We start from the raw sequence: 27,798 nt of genomic DNA on the forward strand, positions 1-27,798 counted from the left end.
ATCAGCACTGATGATACATAGTGGAAATGTGCATGTGTTGATGTGGCTTGAAAATGAAGGGCAGGAACTTAGCAGAGCAGGTCTGCCACTGGTGGGATTCATTCCTGTGTGCCACAGACAAGGCAGAAGTCTTGGTGGTGAAGGTGACAGGAGAGCTGGAGTGCCAGCTGAGAGGAGAAGGATCATAACCCTCTATTCTATAAGAGAAAGTTATCACTTGAGAAAGCATTGACTGGGTAAGCTGTTAGTGAAGAGCCCATGTTCATGCCCAGTATGGCTGCCGATGTTTGCTAGAGCTGGCCTGTTACTCTTGCCAGTATTAAGGGAAGTTAACTTTTTTACTAACCAAATACACAAGACAGAAGCACTGAAACACTTTATTTAGAGGTTGGTCTATTTTGCGCAGGACTTAACATGTCCTTGGCAAAGTACTGCTTCTGTCGTTGTGTGGAATTATTAGTTTCTAACAAAATGAGACAGTTAATGCCAGGTGTGGCGGGTTGTGCTTTTGGAAGTTGTGTTTGCATCAAGCAGCTTCTGAAAGTTATGATAGTCACTAATTCTGCTTTGTCTGCTATAGTGAAGTACTGGCAAGGAGGAGACACCAAAAGGACATTCATAGCTTGAACAGCTGGAGAGGGTTGGGCTTGTCAGTGTAATACTGGAGCCACAGAAGCGTTTTGTCACACACATCTGAAACATAAAAACATTCAAAAGTTGATTTCAGGTGCATCCTGAAAATCATCTGTGCTAATCTTAGAGTGTGAAAGCCAGGCCTGTGATACTGTCCAAACATACCATCATTTGCAAGATACATGGGGGTTAATGTTCCTCCAGAACCCACATATCCCAGTGGCAGGCAACACCAGTGCTTCTCACACTGCATTGCAAGCCCATTCAGGTTTGCATGCGTCTGTCTGCAAAGGAAGCAAATCTCTCATTTTCTGCTATGAAAGGAGAGCAGTATTTTCTGTATGAGCCTGGTCCACCTTGAAATACAGGGCAGGCCTGCTTGTTTCAGCCCATTCTTGCCCCCTGCCTTAACCTAATGTAATCCAGCATGCTCAGCAGTGGTGTTCCTTTCCCACAAGGTAGCATGGCGCCGTGGCAATGAACAGTGTCTAGCAAAGGGGAATAAATACCACAGGGGCGGCCTGTGGATGCAGAGACAGATGTGAGAGCGTAGATGGAGCTCTCAAGGGAGAGGCATGATTGATGTTCCCTGCGTGCCTGTCATTAACTGGTGTTTCACATAGACTCTAATCAGTCACTTCTGAGCACCTTCTGTCTGGGCCCATAACCTGGACTGACCCTTTTTAATATAAACACAGAGTAATGACTGAAAACGCCAGACAAAGAGATGCACTGCCTTATTACTACAGGTGAGCGAAAGGCTCAGTGCAAGGTCTCCTCCTGCCTCCTAGTGCCCACAGACCCCTTTAAAGGGCACTCAGAGAAATCCTGCCTGTAGCTCACTCAGCTGGGGGGGGAGTGTCTTCCCCTGTCTTTGCTATCTTTAAATGTGCCTGTGCCTTTGCATCTTGTTCTTGAATGTGACGGCCAGGACCGTGGTGTATGCAAGCAGTCACTTGTCACTGAATTAAAAAGGGACCTTGTTCTCACAGGTGCGACACATCCAGCTACCACCCCTTTTGGTCCTTCACCTCACCACAGCAGTTTCCTGCCTACTAACCACTTGGCAGGTAAGTGTAAGTAAAACCCTGCCTTCACCTTTAGACTTCTGACCCATTCCTGGCTCTCCAGTGTGGTCCTGCCTTGAGGCACTGTAGCACTAGGAGAAGGAGAGGCTTTGTCTCAGGAACCAGAAGCTGGCCAGCTTCTCACCTGTGCCAGCTGCCCAGCACATCCCCTCTGCTCTCCTCCAAAGGAAAGGGGCAGAATTAGCAGACCCTCTCCTGCAAGAGAAGAGGGCATTGCAGAGCAGTCAAGGCTGTCACTGCTGGGACACTGCACAGGAGCTGAAATGTGACTTGTAGAGCCCGTCTGTGCCGCTGAATGTGCGCAGGCAAATGGGAGAAATTTATGCAAAGGCACCTCAACCAAGCCACAGCTTAAAATGGGCTCCTCCCGTACCGTTTCCCACCTATGAAAGTTCTTGGATAGGTTCTTTAATAAAGTTCAGAGAACAGTTGCTGGCAAATAGCTGTTCTGCACATTTTGCCAGCCTTTCAGTTTCCTAATTGGTAGTAAGTAGAGCCTGATTTTCTCAGATTTCCTCATTTTAGAAGCTCACAAGCAGCTCATTGCCAATTAAAGTTCAAGCTCTGTTGATTAATGTTTTAGTAACACTCATCCAATCAGTAAATGTGGCATGCCACATGACCTAGTAGACTTTTCTGTTGTAAACACCCAGATTGACATCAGTTCCTGAATATTCTATAAAAATTAACTGTATCTCTGCAGTCACTCATCTACTTAATATCAAAGGGGAAGGGCATGAACAGCTTTTCAAAAATAGGTAAATAAGCAAATAGTTGTTTGCTTAAAGATCCAAGCTATTTGTGCTGTTTGCCTCGATATTTTAAATACAAGAATATCCATGAGGAAGTGGAGAGCAACACGCCTCCTGTAACATGACAAGTTAAAGACTTTAAAGGGACAGTCAAAAAGCTAGTGGGCAGGAGGAGTTGTTTAGAGAAGACCAGTAGGAAAGAAAACAAGTACACTGGTATGATTTAAACCATAGCCATCTCTGGAGTGTGCAGAAGCCTGAGTCAGGCTCTGTCTGCTCAGAGAGGAACCTCTTCTGATGACGGGTGCCTTTAATAAAATTAAAAAAAAAAAAAAGGCAGGATTTTTTATAAAGACAAATGCCAGTAGCCAAATAGTCAGATACTTGACTAGGAAAGGCAAGATTCATCTTTTGCCTCAATGGATACAAACCTTCCATCCCTATGTAGCTCCTAAGACTATGCTATCATTTCCACCACCACTGGGACCAAGGAAGCTGTTACGGGAGAGGATTTGGGCACACAGAGGCCAAAGTTAGTTGGTGTAAGGATGGATGTGTGTAGCAGTTAGCTTAGGACTGTCTCTGTGCACTATTACAAAGAGGGTAGAAAGTTGTATACAGAAAACAAGAGGGAAAGAATGCATCCCCTCAATATGCTGACTGAGGAGCCTGCTGAGGTTCTTCTTTCAAAGCAATTGCAGTGCTTCTGCTCTTAGTACTGATAAGGAAGGAGAGTTATAGCTCAGCAGCAGCCACCCTAATTTCAGCTATTAGACCTTAATTTCTAGCTCCCCTCTGACTGGCATACAAAAGTTTATTACAGCACCTGTTTGCAGAGTGAGCACTGAATCCCTTCTCCATTTTAACGTGATGGGAATTTTCTGTGCAAAGAACCTTGCAATGAGAAGGATCAGCTTAAAGTCTGGCCTAATCCTACTTGGATTCAGACCGTTAAGAAGGGGAGGGGTGCGTTTCATTCTCCAACATTCTTGGCTAAATGCCTGCTAAATCCCTGTTTGCCTTTCCAGATCCATTTAGCAGGTCAAGCACCTTCAGCGGCCTTGGGAACTTAGGCAGCAATGCCTTTGGAGGATTAGGCAGTCATGCTCTGAGTAAGTACTGGCTGGGTTACTGCAGACAAACATCCCTTCCAGAAAAGCCACATGCTAATATTTACAGCAGCTGGTGGTAGTTTTTAAAGAAGTTTAATTCCTAACCTCCATTCTCCTATCTGAAAACACTGCACCTAAGATTTCCAGGTCTCTGCGGTGGGAGCTTTTCTGCATGTCACAGACATCACTAGCTGTGCTCTGTGTCTCCTCACTGCTGAAGGTTGGTGCCTTGTGTGCTCCTAGGGGTACCCAAGCTGCAAGACCCCACTGAGCTCTGGGACCCTACGGGCATCTAAAGTAACACCCTTCAACGGTGAAGATGCATAGTGGAACAGCTATTGATACTTCTCCTAATTCAGCGTGTAGACTTCCTCTGTAACAGTTGTCTGAAGTTTAAATTACCTGTATAAAATTCTTTTACTTCAAAAACATCTTACCTGTAGGCAAGACATGCTTGAGAGCCACACATATGAGAGCATGCTTTTGCATCTCATGGTGCAACAGGAATCAGCTGAAGACTGATGGAGGAAAATCAGGTGACTGTTCTGAAAAGCCTGTAGCCAAGCTCTATTTCTTACACACACATACATACCACCAAATAGTCTGGTTTCTTTAACAAAAAAAGTCCCTGAATCCTCAGCTGCAAGCAGCTGATCGCTTGTAACTACCCAGAAATTATAAAGTTTCTGCCAGTGAGAGGAGCTGAGGAAAAATACTGCTTTTGTGCTGGAACCCTTGCTGGGGTGGGGGGAAAAGAGGAGCTGGGTATTTTCAGTCATCTCTGAGTTATTCAGGTGTATAGTTAAAGCTTCCTCCACCAACAGCCTTAAAAGTGCTGGTGGATCTTACACCCAGTCTTGGAGGTATCTGTATCCATCTGCTAGTAGCTCCCCCTCACCATTAAAAAGTCTTGGAAGGACAGTTCTGGTCGTGATTAGCATTGTGAAAAATGTGTATGTAATTACTTGGTTTTAATTATTTTTAACTCTTCCTCCCATGCCATTTTTCTAGCTCACAACAACATTTTTACTCACAAAGATGGCCCAAACCTGCAGAATTTCAATAATCCCCATGAGCCATGGAACAGACTCCATCGGACCCCACCGTCCTTCCCAACACCTCCACAGTGGCCCAAGCCCACTGATTCGGAGCGAAGCTCCTCAGTGACAAACCATGACAGAGACAGAGAGCGGGAGCGAGAGCCCGAGAAGAGGGATCTTTCTCTGAGTAAAGATGACAGAGACAAAGAGAGGTAAGCAGGGTGTGCTTTTCAGCGCTTCCTTCTAGGCCTATTTTTCGTCCATACTTTTTCTGATTTTTCCAATCATAAAATACTCTTCAGAGCAAAATGTTGCTTGTCTTTGAAGCAGCCGCTACGCCTCTCCCTCAGATAAGCACAAGTACTAGCAGTACAAAAAAACCCAACCCTTTGCCTTTTAGGATTTGTCCTCTGTGGAAATATGGTAAGCCAATCCCCACTAGTAGGTTAATAAAAAGCACCAGGCTGAGGAAATGAGTGTGTCAGTGTGTTTTCAGGGTATGCTTGGTTGTTTTCAGTGCAGCTGCTTTACAATTGCTGTATATTCTGAAATCATGAAGCTAGCATTGTGATGGAGCCTTTGGAGACAGTCATAGTTCTCATTAACATAGTTATGCTGATGAATTCAAATGTTAGCTGGACATTAACAAGATAAAAATGCAAATGCCTGTATCTGGAGCAGCGCGCATGAATCCATTAGCAAAACTGATTTTAAAAAATTGCATTGTAACCCTTATTAACTATGACAGGACTGTATCACCTGGACTGTAAATCATTGTGTTGGCTTCCAGTTACATGATTTTGAAGCTGTAAAGCTCTTTATATTTCAGAGCCTGGCTGTCTCTAACAGGCAGCTACTTTGTAGGCAGTAACAGCCTGCAAGACTTAGATGTGTGCATCTGACTAGTGATAGGGGGTTCATAGTTTTCCTGGAGTGCTTTTAATGGGGTCTTCAGGCAGTGCCTGTGAACAAGATGATGTGGAAGCAATAGACTGAAAATCATCTTGTGTTAAATGTTGAATTGTCTTGACACCCTTGCATGGACAGTCATTCAGATAGGAAGCTCCCTTCCTGGCTTTAGTGTAATTCATTGGCAAACCAAGGTTACTTTGCTCTCAAGAGGGGTTAATATCTCTATTACATTTCTATTAATTCAGCTTAAGCTGTCCCCAGCATCCCTGTTTGGACATGGTTTTAATAAACCGCATCCTTGACCAGCAGTCAGGACTACCACAGAGGAAGAAATCTGGGTTAGCAACTGTAATCATAAGGGAGAAATACTTACAGAATCCCCGAAAACACCTCCAGCTTTTGGCACTCAGGTCTTACAGCTCTTCAAAGCAAACCTGGCATAAAACTTAGGCATCAGTGAGCCTCTCAGCTACATAATGTGGTTCTCTCAATCACACCATCATACTTTGCATCTAAAGTGTCTCTCATTCAGAGCAAAGTGCTTTTAAATGTTGAGCATTATTTATTCCCCTCTTTAAAAAGGTGGGATTAACTGTGACTAATTGGCTTGCTCAGAGATAGAGGTGCAGTTAGAAATGTAAAACCCTCATGCCTCTCTTTCTAAACCATCCACGCTGTCATCAAACTCCTTGTTCATCATAGCAGGTCCTCTTGAAATGGAGGTCAATTGCTCAGTTTCATGGCCTATTCCAGGATTTTTTTCCTTAAGCACCTAGCTTACCTGCCCAAACTGCCAACCACAAAAACTCTCCTGCAGCTGCATAGGAAAATAAAGCATCATGTTGTGACTGCTTCCAGAAAACAAGAGTGGTTTGTGAAGGACCTGCACACATTTCTGTAGGCTTCTGGTTTATGTGCCTGGTTCCACATTTTAGGAAAGGAGCCTGAGTTAAGAGTGTTACATCCAAGATCATTGTCTGGCAGCAAGGTGTACAACAGTACACTCTGTTGTACTGTACTGTAAACAACAGTAAACTCTTTTTTTTAAAAAAAAAAAGAGCTGTCTAGAATTCTTCTTTTCCTGCATTTCTCAGTGAAGCAGGCTTTCTCTTAGGGTAAATATACCATTTTTTTAAATGCATTTCAAATTTAGTCCTCAAATTTGTGGACATTTTAACATTTTGTTCTAGGTAGCATGTAAAGGCAGGTAGTGCATATCTTTTAGTTAGCATCACAGCTATAGCTGATGCTACCATAGCTTTTCAAACCATTTCCTGAGCAATCTCAAATTACACAACTAGGCACAGTATAATGCATGTCCCGCATCACATGTATGTTCATTCACACAAAACCAAGGATGTGTGTTCTCTCTTTTTTACAGAGACCTCATGGATAAAAACAGACATTCAAATAGATCCTCACCGGCATCGGCTCCAGTGACACATCAGATAAGCAATCTCATCCGCAGCAACAGCCAAACCTCCAGTGATCCCATCAGGCAGGTTAGCCTCAGTGAAAGGGAAAGATCCAAAGAACCCGAGCGAGAGCACCCTGACCGGCTGAGAGAGCCGCCCATAGCAGAACACAAGATCAAAGAGAGCCGTTCCCCAGTGAAGGAAACTCCAAGCCATGATAAGAGACCCTCTGAGGACAACACAAAGCCAGTAATCCAGTCTGTATCACCATACAGCAAACCTGCACTAAGTGAAAGCTTGAAGCTCACCAATCTAATGAGCAAGGACATGGAGAGAAAGACAGAACTTCCCAGCGACCTCCAGAAGATTAAGAATGACATCAAAGTCAAAGAGGAGAGGAAGGAAGACAGTGATGTGCTGGTGGTAGGCTCTGAACCTTCACAGCACTCTCGATCAGTGGAGCATCCCCCACCGCCAACTTTGCATGGATTATCATTGCCTCACTCGATGGCTGCCTCTATGCCCATCTCCATGGGCAGCGTGCACCAGATGAACAACATGAATGTTCTGGACCGCAGCAGAATGATGACCCCGCTCATAGGCATGAATCCTTTGTCAGGAAGAGAGAGGCTGCCACATCCTGGATTTTCTTGGGACCCAATGAGGGACCCATTGCGAGATGCCTACCGGAGCTTAGACCTGCACCGTCGAATGGACTTCCAGCTCCGGACGGATCCTATGCATAGGTTCCCTACCACCTCTGGATTTTACGACCATGAGCGTTCTTATAGAGACAGGGAGCCACATGACTATAACCATGAAAACCTTCTTGAAGCCCGCCGAGAGCAGGAGCGGTTGCGGCAAGTGGAGGAAAGAGAGCGCTTGCACTTACGGGAAGAACTTGAGCGTGCCAGAATGCACCACTTGCACTCGTCCCCCATCGAAAGTCACCTGGCACACGTGCCATCCTTCATGCCTCATTTAAGCGGGATGCATTACCCCAGACTGAGTCCATCCACTGCCATGCACAATGGGATTTTAAATAGGAACCCACCAACTGCAGCGCTGAGCGCCCCGCCGCCTCTTGTACCAGCGAGCAGCACCAGACCTGCCTCCCCACGCAGGACTACTCCACTCACAAACTCAGAGTCCAGGGACTATTCCCCCTCTAGGAACCCCAAAGAAGTAGAGGCACGATAGTCCCCAACATTGAATTTTAAACTCGCCTGTATATAAAACAAACAAACAAAACAAAACAAACAAAAAAAAAAAACAAACAGAAAAAAAAACAAAAAACAAACCTTTTACAAAATGCACTGCTGTAAACTTTTTTTTTTTATGTAAAATTTGTAGAAGTTAAGCACATTTCCATAAATAACGGGGTCGGGGATGCAGACTTTCCAACAAGAAGGTTGCTGAGAATGGGAATTTAATATATAGGTATTGATTTTTGGTTTTGTTTTTTGTTTCTGTGCTAAAAAAAAATTAGTTAAAAATACCACGTTTGTACATTTTTTCCCAAATGTGAGAAACATTTTTAATGGATTTGTATTTTTTTTAATTTTGTGCTCTTTATTCACTTAAAAAAGAAGAAATTTTGCTTTTGTTTTTAGTTAAATTTGCATTTTAAAGGCCTCAGATCCTTAAGAAAAAAATACCCAGGGTTTCTTAAAAGTATTATTTATGGAAATACTGTAGTTTTACAGTCCACTGTGAGGTTCCCTTCTGAGGCCAATTGATCACTTACCTTGGTACTTTGGAACCGAAGTTACAGATATATATTAAAATAATAATAATAATAATAATGTACAAAACTGTTTGTTTTTTGCCTTATTATATTATGCAGAAATTTAAGAGGAATTTTTTTTGACTTCTTGTTTTAAACAAAAAAAAACAAAGAAAACAAACTGTAAATATTCTGTTAATATAAATGTACACCAATATTAAATTCTTAACATAGGTAGACTTTATAAAAATGGTTTCTAGAACCACTCTGGTTATTTGTTAACATGGTTACAACTCATACTCTTGTCACAGTCAGAAATTCACACTCAGAAAGCTAAGTACGGCATATATACTTCAACTATGCAAGAACTTGGAGGCAGATCTTAGTGGATGTTGGGGGGAGGAAGGTTTAAAAAAAAAAAAAAACAACCCAAAAACAACCAACTCGCAACTATGGAGACAGAATGGAAATGGCATGTGAAAAGGAAGAAGGATGCTTGTGTTTAACAAAAAAAAAAAAAAAAAAAAAAAAAAAAAAAAGAGAGAGAGACTGAATTTTTTTGTACAAACACAAGGGACAGTTCGTCAAGGAAAGAGAGAGACACACGCTCCTGGAAGGGAATTTTGGTTTCCTACTTTTCAAGCTGGCAAAAGCAGATGGAACTGGCACAGTACCATGCGGCAGACCCTTTCCTTATTTTTTTTTTCCTTTTTTTTCTCTTTTTTTGTGTTGTGGGCAGGATCGCTGGCAAGCAAGGACAATTTTCCGTGGACCCCTTGTGCTAATTGTGCAGTGTTCTTATTGGAATCTGTATACAAGACAAAGTAGAATTTTAGGAGTGCAAACAAAAAGTCTAATGGTTGATTAAAAAAAAAAAAAGAAATTCTGATATATTATCTATAGTACATGAAGACCATAAGCAAATGTTTGTTTCAGTGTGGTTCTGCCTTGAACTGCTTTTTGGCATGATTTATTTTTTATTTCCAATTTTACTTTTCATCCATATGTAAATTTTGCCATGTTTTACTTGCTGTACCATCCCCCCTCCCTTATTTTATTTTTCAGTGTCCATGTTTTATATATCCTGGGCTTTTTCTCTCTAGTTAATTCAGCCATCCGCTACTATTTTCTTGGCTCTGTAACTCTTGTTTCCCCCCCCTCCCCATCCTCCCCCCTGCACCCCCTGTAATTTTAAACATTCAGTTTCCTTGTAGATCAATGAAGATAAATACAACATTGATTTTGGATGAAAAAGGTAGTTGAGTGTTTGTGTGTCATAGCTAGTGCTGTTAACTGGGAGGCTAATGGTTTATTGACGGTGCTTCAGCGGCCGGGAGGAGGCAGCTGGTGGAATGGCTTGGTGCTGGGAGAGGGATTTTATTTTGTTTGTGAATCTCTCCCAGCAGAAGGAACACGGCCCATAAAATGGTTCGGCGGCAGTAGCTGTGGCAGTCAGGATGTGGGGAGGAGAGTGGTGCTGCCGGGCTAGGCGGCAGCCTCCCAGCCTGTGGCCCTGGCACAGGGGGCACCTCGGGCTCTGCGCCTCGTGCACTGGTCTGACAGTCTGCTGCTGAGGGAAAGGAGGGCAGAAAAGGAAGCAGAGCCTCTGTGCAGCAGCTTGTTTGAAGGGATCATGCTGCTGGCATCGCTACGGGATGGTTATCGCCCTAAGCACTGTTCTTCCATGTGCATTTTCATTTGCTTCCCCAGCTTTTCCCGTAGGCTGAGAGCAGACATCTGCAGGGGAATGGAAAAGTGCTCCAAGCCCCCTCGCTTGCAGTAACTGATTTAACAGTGGGTGACTGTGCTTTAACAGCATGTTACAGCTTCTGTTTTTAAGTTTGCGTGTGACTAAATCACCGAGCATAAAAAAATAAAATGAAATAAAATAGCAGGGTCCTTAATCTGATGAAAGAGGGCTTAAAACAAAATAGGCATTAAAAATCAGCACCTGCTCTCCCAGCTGAAATCAGAGGAACATATAACACATGGTGGAAATGATGTGTTGGACTCAGCATACAGATACTCGTAATGCTGGCTCAGGGGGCTTGTAATTCTCTCCTGGTGCCGTTGTCCAACATGGCATCTTGCTTGACACCACCTCTAACACAGACCTGCATAAACGAACCTCCCTGACCTCTGCTAGAGAGAGTCCATAGCTCTATCTTACCAAAGCAGGTAAGTGCAAGCAAAGGGGTTGTTACTGCACGCTTCAAAAAAATAGAATAATGGACTGTACCCTCTGGAAGCATTTGGTCCATGTACGGCTTAAAAAGTGAGCATTAAATCAATGCCATGCTCCCCTGGCATTCCTGAAGGATTGCTTATTGCAGCCACACCAGTGCCAGAAGAATTCATTGTGACTGATGCTGCGGCAGTCTGAATATTAAAGAAAATCAGCGGTTTGCCATTTACTGTATTAGGAGGCATTGCTCTTAACGCTTTCGCAGGATGACCCATCAATAATGCTGCACTACAGTGGGATTCCTGCAGAATTATGCAGTGCCGAGTATCAGCCTTCTCACAAAATGGTTCATCATGATTAATGGTATTATTACCTAAACAGAGAAACTAATTAATTCAGCCTTATTCCTTTAAGCCACCCCAGCTGAGCCGCCTTCTGCTAAAAAGAACTGGTACAGAAGGACTTCCTGGGTTTTATGCGGTTCTACCACCGTGGAGCTTTCGTTTTGTGCAGTTTTTACCATTTCTATTCTACTTTCGGCTGTCTCCCTAGAGACTTCCCTCAGTCACCAACAAAGGGTGGGATTTAGCAAACAAATGACGGTAGTAGGAAGATGGGATTTGTAAGGCTCATTGCTTGCCTCAGGCAACCTATTTTTAAAAAGATGCTCAGGAAAGCATAAGGAGGGAGACCAGCTCTTGCACTTGTGTTACCTTTTGTCCAAAACGTGATGCCACGCACCACTGCAGCTTGGTGGAATGAGATTTGGCATGCAGCCGCTTCAGTTAATGGGGGCCAGTCTTAAACTGGTAATAACAATGGACAAAATAACAGGAGATCATGGAGTGAGGGAAAAAGCCAATCTGTAAAACTGTAATGAATCCTCAGATTACTTTTAAAAAATATTAACTTGTTTTTGATAAAAAGATCTAGTACTTCCCTAAAAAGCAAGCTTTATTGCCTAAAATAAGCATACAGGAGTTGTCCATTCCAGCCTTTATAGACACCATAAATATTTAGTTAGTTATTGGTGACCCCATGTTAGACAAAGAAAGGGTTGGGCAGGGGAACCCAGGGACTTCACAGCCTGAGCTGCCACCATGAGACCTGCAATGCCATCATTGCTCAAGGCCAGAGGAGGGAAAGCACAAGAAGCCAACTAGGCAGAAATGCAATATGCTGAGGGCTTAGGCAAGGGTGAGGCATACCTTTGCTATGGGCAAGCTAGCAAATGCCAGAATGAGAGACAAGGTAAATTGGTGCACAGCTCAGGCTCGAGTTGAGAAGCCCTTGGTGGTGGGTAAAACGGGGTTTGTGTTATCGTTGGCTCACACTGAGCATAAAAGGAAACCTTTCCTTTACCTCCTTCAGGAAATTCTCTTTTGCTGCAGTCTTAGGAAAATAGTTGTGTTGCAGTTCTGAGGGGGTGATTTTGGTAACGATCTGGTGAGTGACCAAAAAGACACTGCCCATGGCTGAAACATTGACTTCCCCACACTGGGGACTGTGGGGTCTTTCCCTGCATACCCCCTTACAGACCTTTCCCCAGTGCTTCTTGGTGTCCCCTTGCACAAGCAGTTTGCTTTGGGAAGAGTCTAACCAAGGAAAAAAAGACAAATGGGGCTTTGGCAAGCAAATTTAGCACTTTTACTGAAATCCTGGGGAGCTGGCAGCCCAGGGCTTAGCTGGGAAATGCAGTGCTTTGGGAAGAGTGTGGTGTCGGGGCTCAGCCTTAAATGGGGCATCACTGCAGGCACAGCAGCAGCAGCTGGGGGAGTCCCTTCATGTCCACCCACAGCCAGCACAACAGCATCCCCCCTCAGAGCCCACAGCTCTTTCATACCACTAAGATGGATATTTCATCGGGAAATGCCTTTCCCAGTAGCACACTGGGATGTGAAACTGAATAAAAGCAGGGAGCTGGGGAGGGCCACAACAGGCCAAAATTACAGGCTACCATTTCTGAACATAATGGGGGAAAAGAAAAATGAAATGGTGTTTTGAAGATTAACTTGGACAATATTTTTCCAAGGCCTTTGAGGGATGTGTGTGTGAGGAAAAAGGGTTGATCCCCCTCACCCCAGCCCCTGCTGCTACAGCACAGCTGGAGGCCTCCCTACGGCAGCGGCTGGGACCTCCTTGCAGGTGTCCGCACCACAATTTCTTTGTCTTCTCACAAAAAACCTTCCGCTCCATTAACCTTCCCTAATTGCTGCATTTATCATCAGCCATTTTCTGCTTGTTCTCATCCTCATTCAGTGAGGACGTGTCAAAATAGAGATACACCCGCGGTCCCTCCCGCCGATGAAGCTGTTCGGCAGGCACCGGCTGCTCAATTGGCCGTTTAGCAGAAGGTCCCTCATTACCGGCTCGACAGTGGCTTGTGTGTCACACAGATCACAGCAGCCGAGCCGCACTGGCCAGGTGTCAGGCCCTTTGCACGGAGCCTTGATAAATAGCTGAAAGGAGAAAAACAGAGGACTTATTTTTTGACACAAAACCCAACCAGCTTCATCCTCCTCCTCCAACTCCTGATAGGAATTCATGCAGCAAACTGCAGCTGCCTGCAGCAGGGTGAAGCCCTTCACCTCCCCTCCAAAAGCAGTTTGAGGAGCAGAGGATGTATTAGACACCCAAAGGAGACTTGGCCCCAGCTGACACCCGCGTCAGCCCCAGTCACACACTGCACGTCCTTGGCAGTGGCGGGGGAGCTGTGCAAGAAAACGGCTGCAGCCCAACCAGGGCAGGCAGGTTTCTGCTGCTGTTCTGCGGAAGAGCTGTCTCAATACAAGGCGGCATAATTAACTATTCCGCAGCATTTGCTCACCATTTTATCAAAACACTTCTCTTAATAAATATTATTATTTCAGGAAAAGGAAAACCCAGTTAGACACTTAAGGAAGTGGCCAGCTTTCCATAAACACCCCACTCCCTGCCACAGCCTCTCCTTCTCTCCAGCACTTCCAGCCAGTGGAGAGCCAGCGTTCAGCGATGCTCCCGGGCTGTGCCAGGAGTGGTGACATTGCTCAGAGAAAATTGCAGAACTGGAGAACTTTGTGCAAGTGCAAATGCAAATTCAAAGTGCTGGCCAGTGAGAAACACAATGGTGGGGAACTGCTTTGGGGAAGCTTTTAGGTTTCATTATTCAAAAACCTTTCTTCTCATTTTTTGTGCTATAAAATAGCACTCCAAAAACATTTGACTCCAAAAACCCTGAGACGAGAGTGATTTTTGAGAGAAAGGCAGTTTGTTGAAATAAGAAAGGAATGAATAATTTTAACTTGAGAGGAAATAAGCCCAGCTGAGCACCACATCAGAACCTTGTGCTGGGTGAGACCAAGCCTCAGAGGGCTGGGATCTCTTCCACATTGGCTTAATGGTACCAGCAGAGTGCAGATGCTGGAAATTCCTTTTTTTATTTGTACCATGAAGCAAAGATCCTCTTCTATCCCATGTTCCTCTATGGCTTGGAAAGTCCTTTCATCTGGGTCAATGGCTCTTAAATGCAAAAGCAGGAGCCACTATCACCTCTAAAATCCTTTCTGGGGGCTTGCTGAATTACCATCACAGACATGGGGCCAATGCAGTGCTTTGGAAGGAGGATGAAAAGATGTAAGAGTGTCTCCTTAATGGCTTGTTGAATGAAAAAGGTGGAAGAAAACTGACCTAAAGCACTTTAGGTTCCCCTCTGGAATCTGCATTATTTTTTGCATTTCACCAATACGAGCTACAAGCTGCAAGCCTCCTGCCTGCTTTTAAGGACGCATTCAGCCACTTGTGGGTGGGCTCCCACAAACCTCATTGGGATGCAGGCAGCCATACCATGTCTACCAGACAACAAAGGACTAGCAGAAAGCGAGAATATAAGTAAGCAAATTTCCTGCCATGTCTCAGTAACAAATAGCAATACACACCAAGGCTGCTGTGAAGATCAGCTGCCTTTCCACCTGCCTGATAATGTTGATGGGTACTGGGTCACAGGCACTGAGGGCTTCTACACCTGCTGTGGAGGGAACAAAGGAAAAGGGAGAAATTTTATGGGCATTTATTTTTCAGATCTAAGATGGCTCAGGATTTTTGCTTTGGTAATGGACATCTAAGAGACTACAGCATGTGAAAAACATCTGACAAGGGAACTTCATCTGATTGGCAGTTTGCGCTAAGCCCTGTTGGACAGGGGAGGTGATAGTACCGCAAAATATACTGTTATAGCTTCCCATTAAAAATTGCACCTTAACTCTCAGCACATACAGCCGATAGCCCTGAAGAGGCTAAAACCCATGCATTGCTGTCACGGTGCTATACAGGCTAACCATGTGTCTGCAGCTGAGAAAGCAGGGATGAAAAGCAATCCAGCTAGTCAAGGAATTAATTCAGCTGGTGGGGATGGCTCTGGAGGTCACACTCAGCCAGATTAGCCTTTCCAAGAGCTCAGCATTTTCTACCATGTCCTACAGAGTTGCATTGATCAAACTCTGCAGAATTTAAAGGTTAAGCCTCAGGTACAACCCAGCTACCTTCCAGTCAGATACAGGATTGATACCACTTCTCTAGCCAACGTCAGGGCACAGGGCTTCCAACAGCACATGCCCAGGGCACGGCAAAGCAACAGGAGGAACCAGATCCTCTCCCACCCGGATCTGCAAAATCCACACCGGCCTATTTGGACCATTACTGACAGATCCTATGGCAAAGACACTATGGTTTTTCTGCACCCTGCCTCCAATGTGTTCATTGGATGACTTCACACAGCCAGACACGGCCAAAAATGTGCCTCTGTGAACTAATGAATTGGTTTAATTGTCTGCCAAACCTGAGAGCAGCCAAAAGTAACAAATTAAAGTTTACAATCCTGTGGTCTCATTTACAAGGGGATAATACAGCAACTGTTTATTTTGTGAGATGTTGGAGTGAGGCAGGAGAAAATTACAGCCCCTATATAATATTAATAATAATCATCATCATAAAAATACTTTTAATAGGAAACACCGATGGTTGTTTTGCTCCATTAACTTGCACTATTGTTTCAGCCTGCCTGGCTGTCGACTCAGCAGGGCAGGAGGTGTTGATTCCCCAGGGGTAAAACTGGCTTCACAGCCACAACATCTCACAGCAGCTTCATGCTGTGGTTCGAGAGTTTAATAATCACCATGGCTGCAGCATGGCAGCATCCATGGGAGGATGTGCAGGGCCAGATGATAATTTACAGGGTCATGGAATGGGAAGAGCTCCAGGGGAGGAAGGAGATGCCAGGGTGCCTGGAAGCTGCTGGGAGATGTCATGGCTGATGTCCCCAGCCCAGAGGGGACAGGCTGGGGAGGGAGGTGGTGGGAGCAGCAGCTCTGCACTTTTTGGAAGATGCACAAGCTGCACCCTTTATGAAGTCAGCATGGTGCCGAGGGGGTGGAGGTGCAAGATCAGCCTGGTGTGTGCCCCAGCACCCACCAGCAGCCATGCTCCCGAGGAGAGAGAGCCCAGCAGATCCAAGGCTGTGCAGGGCTGTGTTGCCGCTGCTCCGATGTGTGCCCCAGAAAGACCCCACTGACAATTTGCATCAGCGCATGGCCCAGCGGGCAGGCAGCTCTGCTTCTGCACCACACCTGGACAGAGGTCCCTGTGCCATGACGCTGCCAGGGCAGGAGAAGGAGCCTCTCAGGCTGGCGATGACTGTAAGCCCAGCACTGCAGGGACTGGCATGGGCTCTAACATCACAAGCCAGTGACCAAGCGAAGCAGGTGGCGAAGTCTGTGCTAAGCGTGGCTCATTTCAGACTTTCAGCCAATTTTTAGCCATTGCAATAGAAGCCCTGGCTGCATCTTCCCTCATTCATGGGCTGCCCAGTGCTAGGGCTCCCATGGAGCTCTGGCACCCCATTCCCTCCAGCCATGGGTTCTAGGGAGGTAGGGGTTTGCAAGAGGGGCTTTGGGATGAGGGAAGGTCCTAAATACAGGAAAAATGCCGTAACTGACTATTTTTTCTGCAAAATAGATGAGGCCCATAGGAAGCACAGCAGCTGGGCGAACGGCTGTGTCGCCAAAGGCAGCTGAATGGGAAGGCAAGAGGGGGAAAAATAAATAAATACGTCCATACATCCCCATGAAATGAATCCCTCCCCATTCAGCCATTTCCCTTCATTTCTTCCTTTTAGAAGCAAGGTTATCAGGTCTAACATCACATCCAAACATTTCAGCACTAGCATTATACGGGATGCTCCAAGGTCAGCGCCTGCAGCTGTAAACTCATTAGTCTTGTCTTTTGTGACAGAAGAAAGCCTCTTCATTCCTCTCTCGCCCCCTTCCCCCCTAATTAAAATTAAAGTATTTCCTGGCCAAAAGTCATTTCTGCATTCATTCATCTCTATTCTTTTCTGTTTGGATAAACCACCCTCTGGTACTCCGAGGGTGTTATGTATACAAACTATAAACTCTTAATGGTCCTGCAGTGTGTTATGACTGGCCTAAAGAGCTAAAGCAGGCTCTGAAAAAAGTGGTTCTTGGCAACGCTGTATATGGAGTTCAGGCTCATCAGTCATATGCAATTAGAGATTAAAAGTGCTTGATGGACTAGAGGGGAGACCAGCACGGAGGGAGATTAGGAATGTAGGAAAGAAAAGGCAAACAAAAGCTTTTATCTTGGCACAGCAGTTGCTACTACAAAAGCAGCGATGGAGAACAGTCCTGGTTTTCCAGAGACACACACAGCCTTTCCAGGCTCTAGGGCCCAGGCGTTCGGATCACAGTGCCCCATCTCCATCACGATGACCACCCACATCTCAAGCAGGGCAATGTGAGTCCTCAGGGACCACAGGGGCCAGTTGCTCAGGGAGGGCACAGGAAGGCCAGGCTCAGGAGGAGGCTCGGGCCACAGCCCAGGCTTTCAGGATCCCGTTGCCAGCTGCCCACAGACAGTGCCTGGCAAACCCCCGCAGCTGCAGGCAAGGGCCAATCTGCCCAAAACAGAGGCACCTGGGAGGCATCAGCAGCCTGAAAGGTTTACAGGATGGGGAAGGAACAGTGCTTATTCTTTCTAGAGCAAAAGGATGTTTCCCAGTTGGGGTCCTGCTGCTTTGAAGGGGAGTATGTAAATGAAGTGGTATGTAAATGCTTTTGAAATGTTTGTGACCATTTATTTCCTATGTCTTGCTGAGCATGGGGGCTTACGACATAATGAAATGGGCCGTTGAAGCAAGGCAGCTCCCTGCTGACCACCTTGCTGCCTGGGTGCACCCAAGCACAGGCAGGAGCACAACACAAGAGGTGAAATAAGCAGCTGGAATTGGCAGGGACTGTTCTCCCCTCTTCTCTCCTTTCATACCTTCAGTCTATGCAGCCTCTCCAATTTTGGGCATGCTTAAAACATTGGGCTAATGTCGGCTACAGGGGAACACAGATACGCTTTTTTTGCCAGTACAAAAATTTGTGGGTTTGCAGTCTGGAAGAATGCAAACTTTTTTAGGTTATGCAGAGAGAGCTCAGCTGATCCAATGTTCAATACACTTTGGATGGGCCCACAAGACAATGCATTTCTCCTTGCAGTGAAACACAGTTGTTTTGTTAACAAGTGTTTGAGCTAAGAAAATGCTTGGCCCTCACTGGAAGGGATAAGCATAAATGAGCTGGGTAGGGTATCCTTGACCCCAAGCTGAAATGCAGACCAGTCACCAAGGATTAAGCACCCTCCACGCCACCGCAATAGCTGCTGGAGGCTTTTCTGCTCACCATCAGGACCTCAGGGGTTCAGAGCCCTTTGCTGGATCACTGACTCAGTGGCAAATTAGGGGAAGGGCTCCATCAGCTGAGCTGCCAGTGTGCCCTGGCAGGTCTCCTGTGGAATCACACATAAATGCCTCTTTATCTAGGGACTGGATACTATCAATTGCTATCTGTAATTGTAATTGTTGGTATAATATGCAGAAGTTGAATATGGTATAACATAGCAGTGCAATACAAGTTACGATCTACACCTAAAACTTTTTACAGTAATGTCAGACTGTAGTTTTCAAGACGCAGCCCATAGTGAGGTGGGGGTAGGTCTTTTCTCCCAAGTAACAAGTGACAGGACAAGAAGAAATGGCCTCAAGTTGGGCCAGGTGAGGTTTACATTGGATATTAGGAAAACTTTCTTCACCAAAAGGGTTGCCAAGTATTGGAACTGGCTGCCCAGGGATGTGGCTGAATCATTGTCACCGAAGGCATTTAAAAGATGTGCAGATGTGGTGCTTAGGGACAGGGTTTAGTGGTAGATTTGGCAGTGCTGGGTTAACAGTTGGACTTGATGATCTTAAAGGGGTCTTCCAACCTAAACAATTCTATGATTCTGTGAAACAAGGACTAAGAAACAGCTTAGTCTGCAAAATTGCATGAGACTTCAGCCCTTCTTCTCTGCATCTTCAAACACCTTTGTGCTTTGTGTAGGAGGAAGCTGTGAGACAGCTTTTCTGTGCACCATGGTCACTGTAGTCCAATAAAATGTTTCCTATAGTCTTGGGAGACACAGGTGAGACTTAGCACTTTGTGACCTTCTTGGTGATGTTGGCTGAGAGTGTCAACCCTTGAAAAACCAGGAGGTTTCCTTCCTTTCTCACCACAGCACACCTGTCCTTCCATTCATTTGCTTTTCCTACCCACAACTGGCAAGAGAGCCAGGGAGGCACTTTGCTGGCCCAGTCTGAAGGAAGGAGCTGACTCTTTATGGAGTTTTGTTACAGAAGTCTCAATCAGCCATTAGAGGTTCATTTAAATGTTTTTTCTTGAGCATTAATAGGCTACGGTAGTGCATTCATAGCCAGCTTTCCTCAGGTTTTGCAGAAAGTGGTATAAGTGGGTTTCTTCAAGTATATGTGATTGCTTATAGCTGCTGAAGTTGATTTGAATCACTTGCTGCCAGGCTCACCAATTTAGCCTGATAAATTGTGCATTATTAAATGGGGGAAGGGAACAAAGCTGTGTTCTCCCAGAGAAGAAAATGGAGGATTTTTTATCAGTGAAGAATGATTCCTCTCATCAGCATAGCCTGAGAAAAGCCATAATGAACCATTTGCACTTGAGAGGAAAAGCCTTCAGTCTACCATATTCCTGATCAGCCCTCATGCTCAGAGATTCAGATATGAAGGGTTCTTCCCCGAGCCAGCCGTGAGGACAGGTAAATCCGATCAGCAGCACTACATGTGTAGCTAAGAGTATGCTTGTATCAGTGCTCCTTTGCCACTCATTAGACATCAGTCCTACCCTCTGTACAGCTGATGGTGGCTCTGCCTTTCTATACAGGAGCACTTACTGACTGCAGACTGTGCATGGAGGAGGGATTCAACCCCTTGCCCCAAGCATTAGTGCTTGCTGAAGAAACAAACGTATTTGGAAAGCTTTCCTCTTTGTGTTGGATAAAAAGCATCTGCCATGCAGGAAATAACTGTCTGACTCTTTGAGAAGCTGGTCTTGCTCTCGCCCACACAAGCTGCTTGCCAGTCAACAGGCTCACTGGTGATCATGCATGAGGTCATGGAGTCAGTGCTGGAAAAGGGACTGGTCTCCATTACTGCAGTAACGAGAATACGGGTTTGGACTGATATTCTGAAATGCATTTTAGGTGATTTCAGTCCAGACAGCCCAGCCTCTGACCTCAGCTGCAACAGTGACTGGGTATGCAAATAGCCCACTCTGTTTGGATGACACTGAAGTATAATTAGTGTTTTTAATATACTGCATAAGTATGAGGCTTGCTGGATCCCACTGATCCATCAAGACTAGCATCCTGCTTAAGTGTCCCAGCATGCATGGGGCTGTATAATCAGGTACTACACTGAGTCTTCACGTAAGCACCATGGTTATTAATGCATTGCCATGTGACAGCCAAGTCCTGTGCACAGGCTGCGTGCTTTGTCCCACGGGACTGTGGGCACCGTGCATCTTGCTTTCAGCCTCATGGCCTGATGGATGGACCTGTGTTAATGAGCTCCGAAGGGAACCACATGGAGCCCTCCTTGCTGGAAGCACAAACCTCTAAGGGAGGGAGTTAAAAGGGGGCAAAAAAAGAACAGTAGAGAAAAGGAATAGACTCCAGATAGCTCCTTTGGGGATGTGAAGGTTGTGCTTGATTAAAAGCAGTGCTTTATGAAAATGTTATTTGTTATGCTTGGAAGATGACATTCAGTGCAATAAGGGTGTACAGCAAACCTAATGTGCTCCCTGTGGAAAGTGCTGGGGTGTGTGCCTGTGAATGCATCTTATCCTCTTGTCTTTGATCCCTTCTCTTCAGTAGCTCAGTTTTTCCTCCTGGTACTGGGAGGTTCCACTTTCTTCCAAATATGTAGGCATCCTTCCTCCATGGCAATGTGCAAGCAGTGGTGCAGAAGAGGTCTTTGATGAGAAGATTCACAAGAGCAGAGAGCTGCAACTGCCTCTCTGGGACACATGGATGACTGGTATCAAAATCTCAACCCTCAAATCCCATCCTGAACTCTCAGGGTGTATTTGTTTTGGATGCTGTCAGCTTGGCTACACCAGCACAGCTGGAATGAGCCTTTCAGAAGGTGATGCACAGATCTATTTCCAAGTAGTTTGCACTAGACTTTGTCTGGACGTGTTTGGTTTTTAATGCTTTCCCAGAACACTTGTAAATTTTTATTTCTGCTGAGAGCAGGAGAAACTAGCTGCTGTGCACAGAATAAAGTTGATTGTCTACAAAGTTTAATGCTGTTTTCTTGCTCTATTATTTGGCCATTCTGTGTGCAAAACTCTGTTTTAAAGCTCACTCAGAGCTCCTGGGCTGTGCAAGGAAGAGAAGGGGGAAAAGCTATTTCTCTGCTTTGCCAAAATATACAAAATTTTATGTACCATGATGGAAAGTTAAGGTGAAAAGGGCTGGATCTGAGACAAGAAACATTTCTTTAATTTTCTCTACTTTTTTTAACAGGATTTGCTGTTGCTTTGAAAGCCTCCTGCTATTTTACAGGCAATAAAAAAGAGAGACTGAAAACATTTATTTCCTGAGACTTGCTCATTTCTTGAGCTCTGTTAAACTGAGCATGCCTAGCAAAGGGAAGGGGCGGCATGAGCCCAGTGGACCCTTCATCCAGTGGGGGAGACCAAAATTTGCCTGCCTGGCCTGAATAACTGAAAGCTTTGTTCTGCTTTGCAGCCCTTGTCCTATGCCCTGTCCTGTGCAGCCCTGGGATCCCCCAAGAATGGGACCTGCCTCTTCAAAGCCACACAAGCTCCTGGGTGCTAAGAGGGCCATGCAGGTGAAGAGGCTGCCACTTCATTTTCTACACTGGTGACTGATCTTGGCTCACAGGTAAGCCAAAAGGTTTTACACAGCCAGGTGCTGGCTGACAGCAATAACATCCCCTTGCTTGGCCAACAATGTCATCTAGTACCCCTCCCATGGCCTGATAGGGGCTACAGGTACAGGTAGCAACAGATCCTTAGGCCTGGCCCATCTCCCCAGCCCAGGGAGGCACAGGGGCTTTCTCCTGTGGCACAGTCTGTGTCCAGGGCTCCAGTGGGATGGTGACCCTGTGCTTGGCTTCTCCTGGTGAGTCTCAACTGTGGCAAATCCAGGATATGGATGTGGAGGTCAAAACCTGCAGCTGCACGTTAGGGTTCACTGACCATTTCAAAAGTATGTGCTGTAAATGAGAGGATGTGTGAAATAAAAAATATTTTCACATGATTCTCATACAGTTTAGCCTTCCTTTGACCTACAGCTTTATTTTTACTTACTGCCATTGTTTTTGGCTGAAAATTACAAAGCTGAAAGAGCATCTGTTCCAAATAATGCCGGTCAGGCTTCTGGATAACAGCTCAGCAGCTTCCTGCCAGGAGCAGTTGCTGTGGCTTCTCAATTACTCTTGAGATGTATTCGATATTTTGGGGAGGATAAGGGAGTATCATGAGGAAGATAGGAAATATTTGTTTGTAGAAAGCCTAGATACCAAAGGCCCAAACATCTGAACTAGGGCATGTTTAAAAACTATATAGTTCAGGTTAAATTTTGCAAGGGGAAAGAACATAATACAGTATTTAAAGAGCACTAAACAAAGATTAATTTTTTTTAAAGAAAAATTGGCTTTTGAATACTAAATGAGTATAAACTAGGTAAACAACTAGGAGGCATGTATACTTCAGGAATCCAGATCTTTTAATGTCTAATGATACCCTCTTAAGTTGCTGGTTTTCAGATGTGAGCCAACTTCTTTATTTGGTTTTGATAGGGAAATGTCCAAAAGTGAGTTTTCTTCAGCTCATACCAGGGCAGATATTAAAAAATTTCTGAGTTGTCTTCAGTTAGGAAGGTAATCCTGCTTGCCTGCACACCTGAACCTCAGAGGTGTTTTTTTAAATATCCTGTAAAGCCTTGGGAAAATGCCCTCACTGCAGCTGATGCTTTCAAGCCTGCCTGCTGAGCAGCAGGGCAGCTGACCTCAGTCTGCAGAGCTAGCCAGCAGGTTTGGCTCTTCCAAGATAGGCCTGGCTTGGCTTTGGTTGCACTGGTCCATTTGCCTGCCACACAGCCCTTCCCTCAGCAGAGGTGGGCAGGGTTTCTCAGGCAGCAGGAGGAGTGCTGGCTGGCACAAGCAGCCCAGCTACTTGTTCTGGTATCTCACTTGCTCACGAGGTCACTTCAACAGCAATACACTTCTAACTCCTGTCTGTTTAGGCTAGCCAGAGTGGGATCTCTGGTGGCTTCATTCTCCTTCTGGCAGTGCTGCAGGGCAGCTGCTGGGTTCCTGCCAGCCCCTGCCCTCTCCCTCCGCAGCCCTCCTGTGCTGAGCTTTCCTTCCTGGCCAGGGTCCAGCAGCATGTCTCATGTTCAGCCAACCCAAATCCCCCCGGATGCTTTGCTATGATGTTTTTGTTCACCTGTCCTCCTAAAATGATTGAAGGCTCAACCTTGTCTGTACCATTCCTCATGAATCCATCGGTGTTGACCTGTGCCCACCAGAGGCACGGGGCTCCATGTAGACCTTGTGTACCATCTGCCTTTCCTTTTAATTAAGTTTTATTTTGGGCAGAGGACAGGGAGGCAATCCCAGTGGCTGGGCAACTGCACCACTTCATGCAAGTGGAGGAGGTAAGTTCAGCTCCTGAGAGGCAGCTCAGACTGGCACATGCTTACTGTCCTGATGCTAGTGAACATCTTGTCCCCCTAAGCTGCACATCAGTTTTACTAGAGGCAAAACCAAAGCTTCCCATATCCTTATCTTCATATTCTTTTGACAGCAAATTCTATATCGTAGCAACTTCAGAAATTACATGATGGAAATTTTCTGTTTGCATGTGAGCAGGTGCCCTTTCACACAAGCAGGGCAGCGATGAGATGCATGCTACCATGTACACCTGAGCCTATTATTTTTTTCAGTCCTGAGTTTCAACAGTTTTAGTGTCTTGAAATTTCTAAAAATACAGAACAAAGCCACACCCTGACTTGGGGGAGGGGGTGGTAAAAATTAGCTGCCTGGGTTTTTTTCCCCCTTATCCACTCCAAGATATTTATTAGCAAAGATGACAGATGAGTACAGCCACAAGTTGTACAAAAGTTAAAATACTAACATTTAAACAGAATAAATGGGTTGTCAAAGCATGTCTGGCCATGCTCCTGCTAAGGTTCTTGGCTTCAAGTGACACAATCCTAAACTGAAACTTCCCTTTTAAGTAAGAAGGGACAATGGCAACAGCTGCACCTTTGTCATAGCCCAATGTCTCATTGCTGAGTTTATGACTTGAACTCTCCAGCAGCAATAGCTGGAGGTTACCGAGCCTGCAAGCCCAGGGATTTACTGCTGGGATCTTGTATACATAGATCCTGTGCTGGTCTGTGTTGCTGCCAGATGGAAATACACAGCAGGTTCCTTGTGTTTCCTGGGATAGGGTAGAAAGATCTGGGTTTGTTCTGATTTACTTGCCTCCTGGTTTCTCTGGTATCTTGGATGACTGTTGCTTGTGAACATGCCTGCAGGTTTCTGAGCATTATTTCTCTGCTTTAATTTAGTTCTGATTATTCCCTATCTCACAGTACTTTTCTGTTAACTGTTCAGATAGTTAAACAGGAGATTAAATGGAGTAAGAAGTTATTACACTGAAAAAAATGAAACTTCTAATTTTTTTGGCTGAATTCCCTTGACTAAATTATGTGGGTTTTTAATTTGCTATAGCAGGTCCCCAGGCTCTCAACTAACGTTGCAAAATGTTAATGGTTTCTCTCACTTCCCTGCATTCTCCCACCCACCCCCACAACCAATATCATGGTCTGTCCATCCTGAGTGGTTTGGGGTTTTTGCGTTTTTGTTGGTTTGGGTTTTTTTCTTTAAAGGCTCTGCTTTCCCACTGTAATAATATTAGTGCAGCTCCATTAGTACTAGCACACATGGGCCCTACCGTTACCTCTAGGCGCTCTGAATCTGTACCCTAAACTTCACAGCATGCAGATCATCAAAGAGGTGATAAGATTAAGTCAGCCAGATGGGCACACTTCGCTCAGAGAAGGTCACTAATTTACACTTATGTGTAAAGAATAAATATTTTCTTGCAATCATATTACTAAGCCTGAAGGTAGACAACTGAGTCTTTCAAGGATAAAACTGATATTGCAGTATTGGGCTATGGAACAGTACTACGAGAAGTGAATTCCTGGGATTGGGGGGGGTGGGGTGGGGGGGGGTGGGGGGTGCAGGCTGAGGCATGCCAAAAGGTTTTGTCCAAGGTGGATGCCTCTCATCTGGAGTGTTTGAAGTACAGGAATAAACAAAGCTTCCCTGGCAGAGACCAGTCGCGAGTTAGGGACAGGCTCAGGGTGGGAGAAATGCTTCAGAAGTTGCTTGCCCAAAGTACAATCCCCCATTAATTAACAGGAAGGTTTCCATGTGCTATACATTCCAAGAGGCTTTGCTTGGCAGCCCTGTCAATCATTCCCAATGCACTCTGAGAAGGGAAATTTGGGCAGTTTATAATTCTTCATTGCCTGCTGTGTACTGAGCACAGACTTCTGCATCTGCCCTGCTGCTAGCATACCAAGCAAATGCTTTAGTGGGGCTATTTTGCTTTGTGAAGTGGGCACGTGAACAGCTGGCAAAGCTAAGCCATATTCCTCCCACTCCCATGTGCTGTAGAGGCCAAAACCTTGCTGAAATGTTCATTTTTCTAACATCCTGCAAGACACGACACAGCCCTGTGTTCTGGGGCCCATCATGCACAAGCCAGCTGCAGGTGCTGAGAGGGCAGATTACAACAGGATCAGTTCAAATCTTTGGGTTTATTCCCATACCAAAAAGCTGACAAACAATTCTCCCCTGGGTTTTCCATGAAATGAAGCTCAATGTTCACAAGGCAGTGAAAAGCAAAAAAAATTTTAAAAAAAGGGGGGAGGGGGAATGGTGACAACTTGTTATTCCTCAAACCATGCATTATAAATGTAGTAAACCCACAATTAGAGTTGCACTTTCAAGGCACTGCTCAGAAAAGCCTAAGAAGAGTACACACATAAAAAGGGTGATTGCATGGGTTTGATCCAAAGCAACCTTAACCTGACCCTGTAGTGACCTATATCACGACGACAAATTTGTGATTTAGGCCTGATTACTTCAAACTGAGCTTTAAAGAGCTAATGGAGCAGTGGGGGGATTTTTTGTTTTGTTTCCTTGTCCCTTTGCTGCGCTGCTGTGGGCAGTTTCTGTGTGAGGCAGCTGGACAAAGTGGCCTGGAGGTGCCCTGCAGCCATGGAACATTTCCACGGGGACACGGAAGTTATCAGAGCTAAAAGCAGGAGCTCGCTACCACTGTCACAGGGTCAGCTTCTGCATGCTGTGCCGCTCCTGCAGTGTATATGGTACTGGGGTAAGGGCGTGCCTGATGTAACTGGGATGCATTGCTGAACATAGAGCTAAATCTGCAGTTAATTCAGTGATTTATAGGCTGTGCCAGACCCTGCACCAAAGGCTTCTGTGCTTTAAAGGAGCTGCATTCCTGCCTCAGTTTCTCCCCCACTAGTGCTACACTAAAGCTGAACAAATGATGCAATTGCAACCTTTACTCTTCAGGTTTTGGGCACAAATGTGAACTTAAAGAGGGGGCAGCTGAGCCAGCTCAGCTACCAAAGCATCTCCTGCTGCTGTAAGCACTGCCTCGTCCCAGAGAACAGCCTTCTCCCCATGCAGACCTCAGTTGTGCGAAGGTGGTGAGTGGCTGAATTCTTGTGTCACAATAACTCCACTTTTGTTACTTGAGCTTGTTTGTAGCCTATATAATCATAGCAATTAGATACAACCACTTTTAGCTTCATAGCTTAATTACAACTAATGCACATAATTTCAATTAATTTTAATTATATGGAAAATATGAAGTCTGTTACTCCATTGTTAAAATCATTTGGGACAAACAAGACTAAAGTACTAAATTTCGTAAAGGACCTAGTTATTAATTTTAACTCACTAATGAATGGATGTGTCTCTAAATTCTCCAAAGATGTAGTCTCTTCTTGAAGGGTCAGTGCTGTCAATTTATGGATATTACTGGCTTGTACAGAGAGATTCCGTCCCAGCTTTAAATGCAAAATGGAAACACCCCATACTGCTGTCTCAAGCACTACTTTTACAGAAGTTATTTCATACTAATCAAAAGTAACCACCTTCAAATTAACATCCACTGCTGCTGAAATATCACTGTATTGACACTCTTCTGACAAAAGTCAATGTAGGCATGACCACTTACTTGGAATAATTTTAGCTTCTAATTAATCCAACAATTTTCTAAGGCACTGAAATCTACCTCATACTAGCTCATTTCTATTTAGTCTTTGAAATAAAATGTTTAATGCTCCTTGGGCAAGTTTGGAAAGTCTTATTTATGATATGTACTATTTTTATCTGCTCTTATAAATACCACTCCCTTAGAAATAAAATGTTTCTGGAGTTTGCTACATTAAAAGGAAAAGAAAACATAG

The 27,798-nt window shown here is 45.0% G+C and overlaps 1 protein-coding gene across 25 annotated transcripts in view; it reads left to right on the forward strand.

The window, feature by feature from the left end:
- The window catches only part of FBRSL1 (fibrosin like 1), a 548,206-nt gene extending 538,274 nt beyond the window's left edge, over nucleotides 1-9,932 (forward strand). For 22 of the 25 annotated variants that reach the window (XM_055703473.1, XM_055703564.1, XM_055703435.1 and 19 more), the window contains 4 exons: nucleotides 1,626-1,703; nucleotides 3,502-3,585; nucleotides 4,597-4,837; nucleotides 6,919-9,932. In XM_055703473.1, the coding sequence (XP_055559448.1) occupies nucleotides 1,626-1,703; nucleotides 3,502-3,585; nucleotides 4,597-4,837; nucleotides 6,919-8,152 (1,637 nt within the window). In that variant the 3' untranslated portion in view covers nucleotides 8,153-9,932. The remainder of the gene's footprint in view (nucleotides 1-1,625; nucleotides 1,704-3,501; nucleotides 3,586-4,596; nucleotides 4,838-6,918) is intronic. The other 3 variants (XM_055703559.1, XM_055703487.1, XM_055703575.1) reach the window with 1 other exon arrangement.
- The last annotated feature ends 17,866 nt before the right edge of the window (nucleotides 9,933-27,798 follow it).

The sequence above is a fragment of the Falco cherrug genome, chromosome 1 (genome assembly GCF_023634085.1).
Source record: "Falco cherrug isolate bFalChe1 chromosome 1, bFalChe1.pri, whole genome shotgun sequence".
Classification (NCBI taxonomy): domain Eukaryota; kingdom Metazoa; phylum Chordata; class Aves; order Falconiformes; family Falconidae; genus Falco; species Falco cherrug.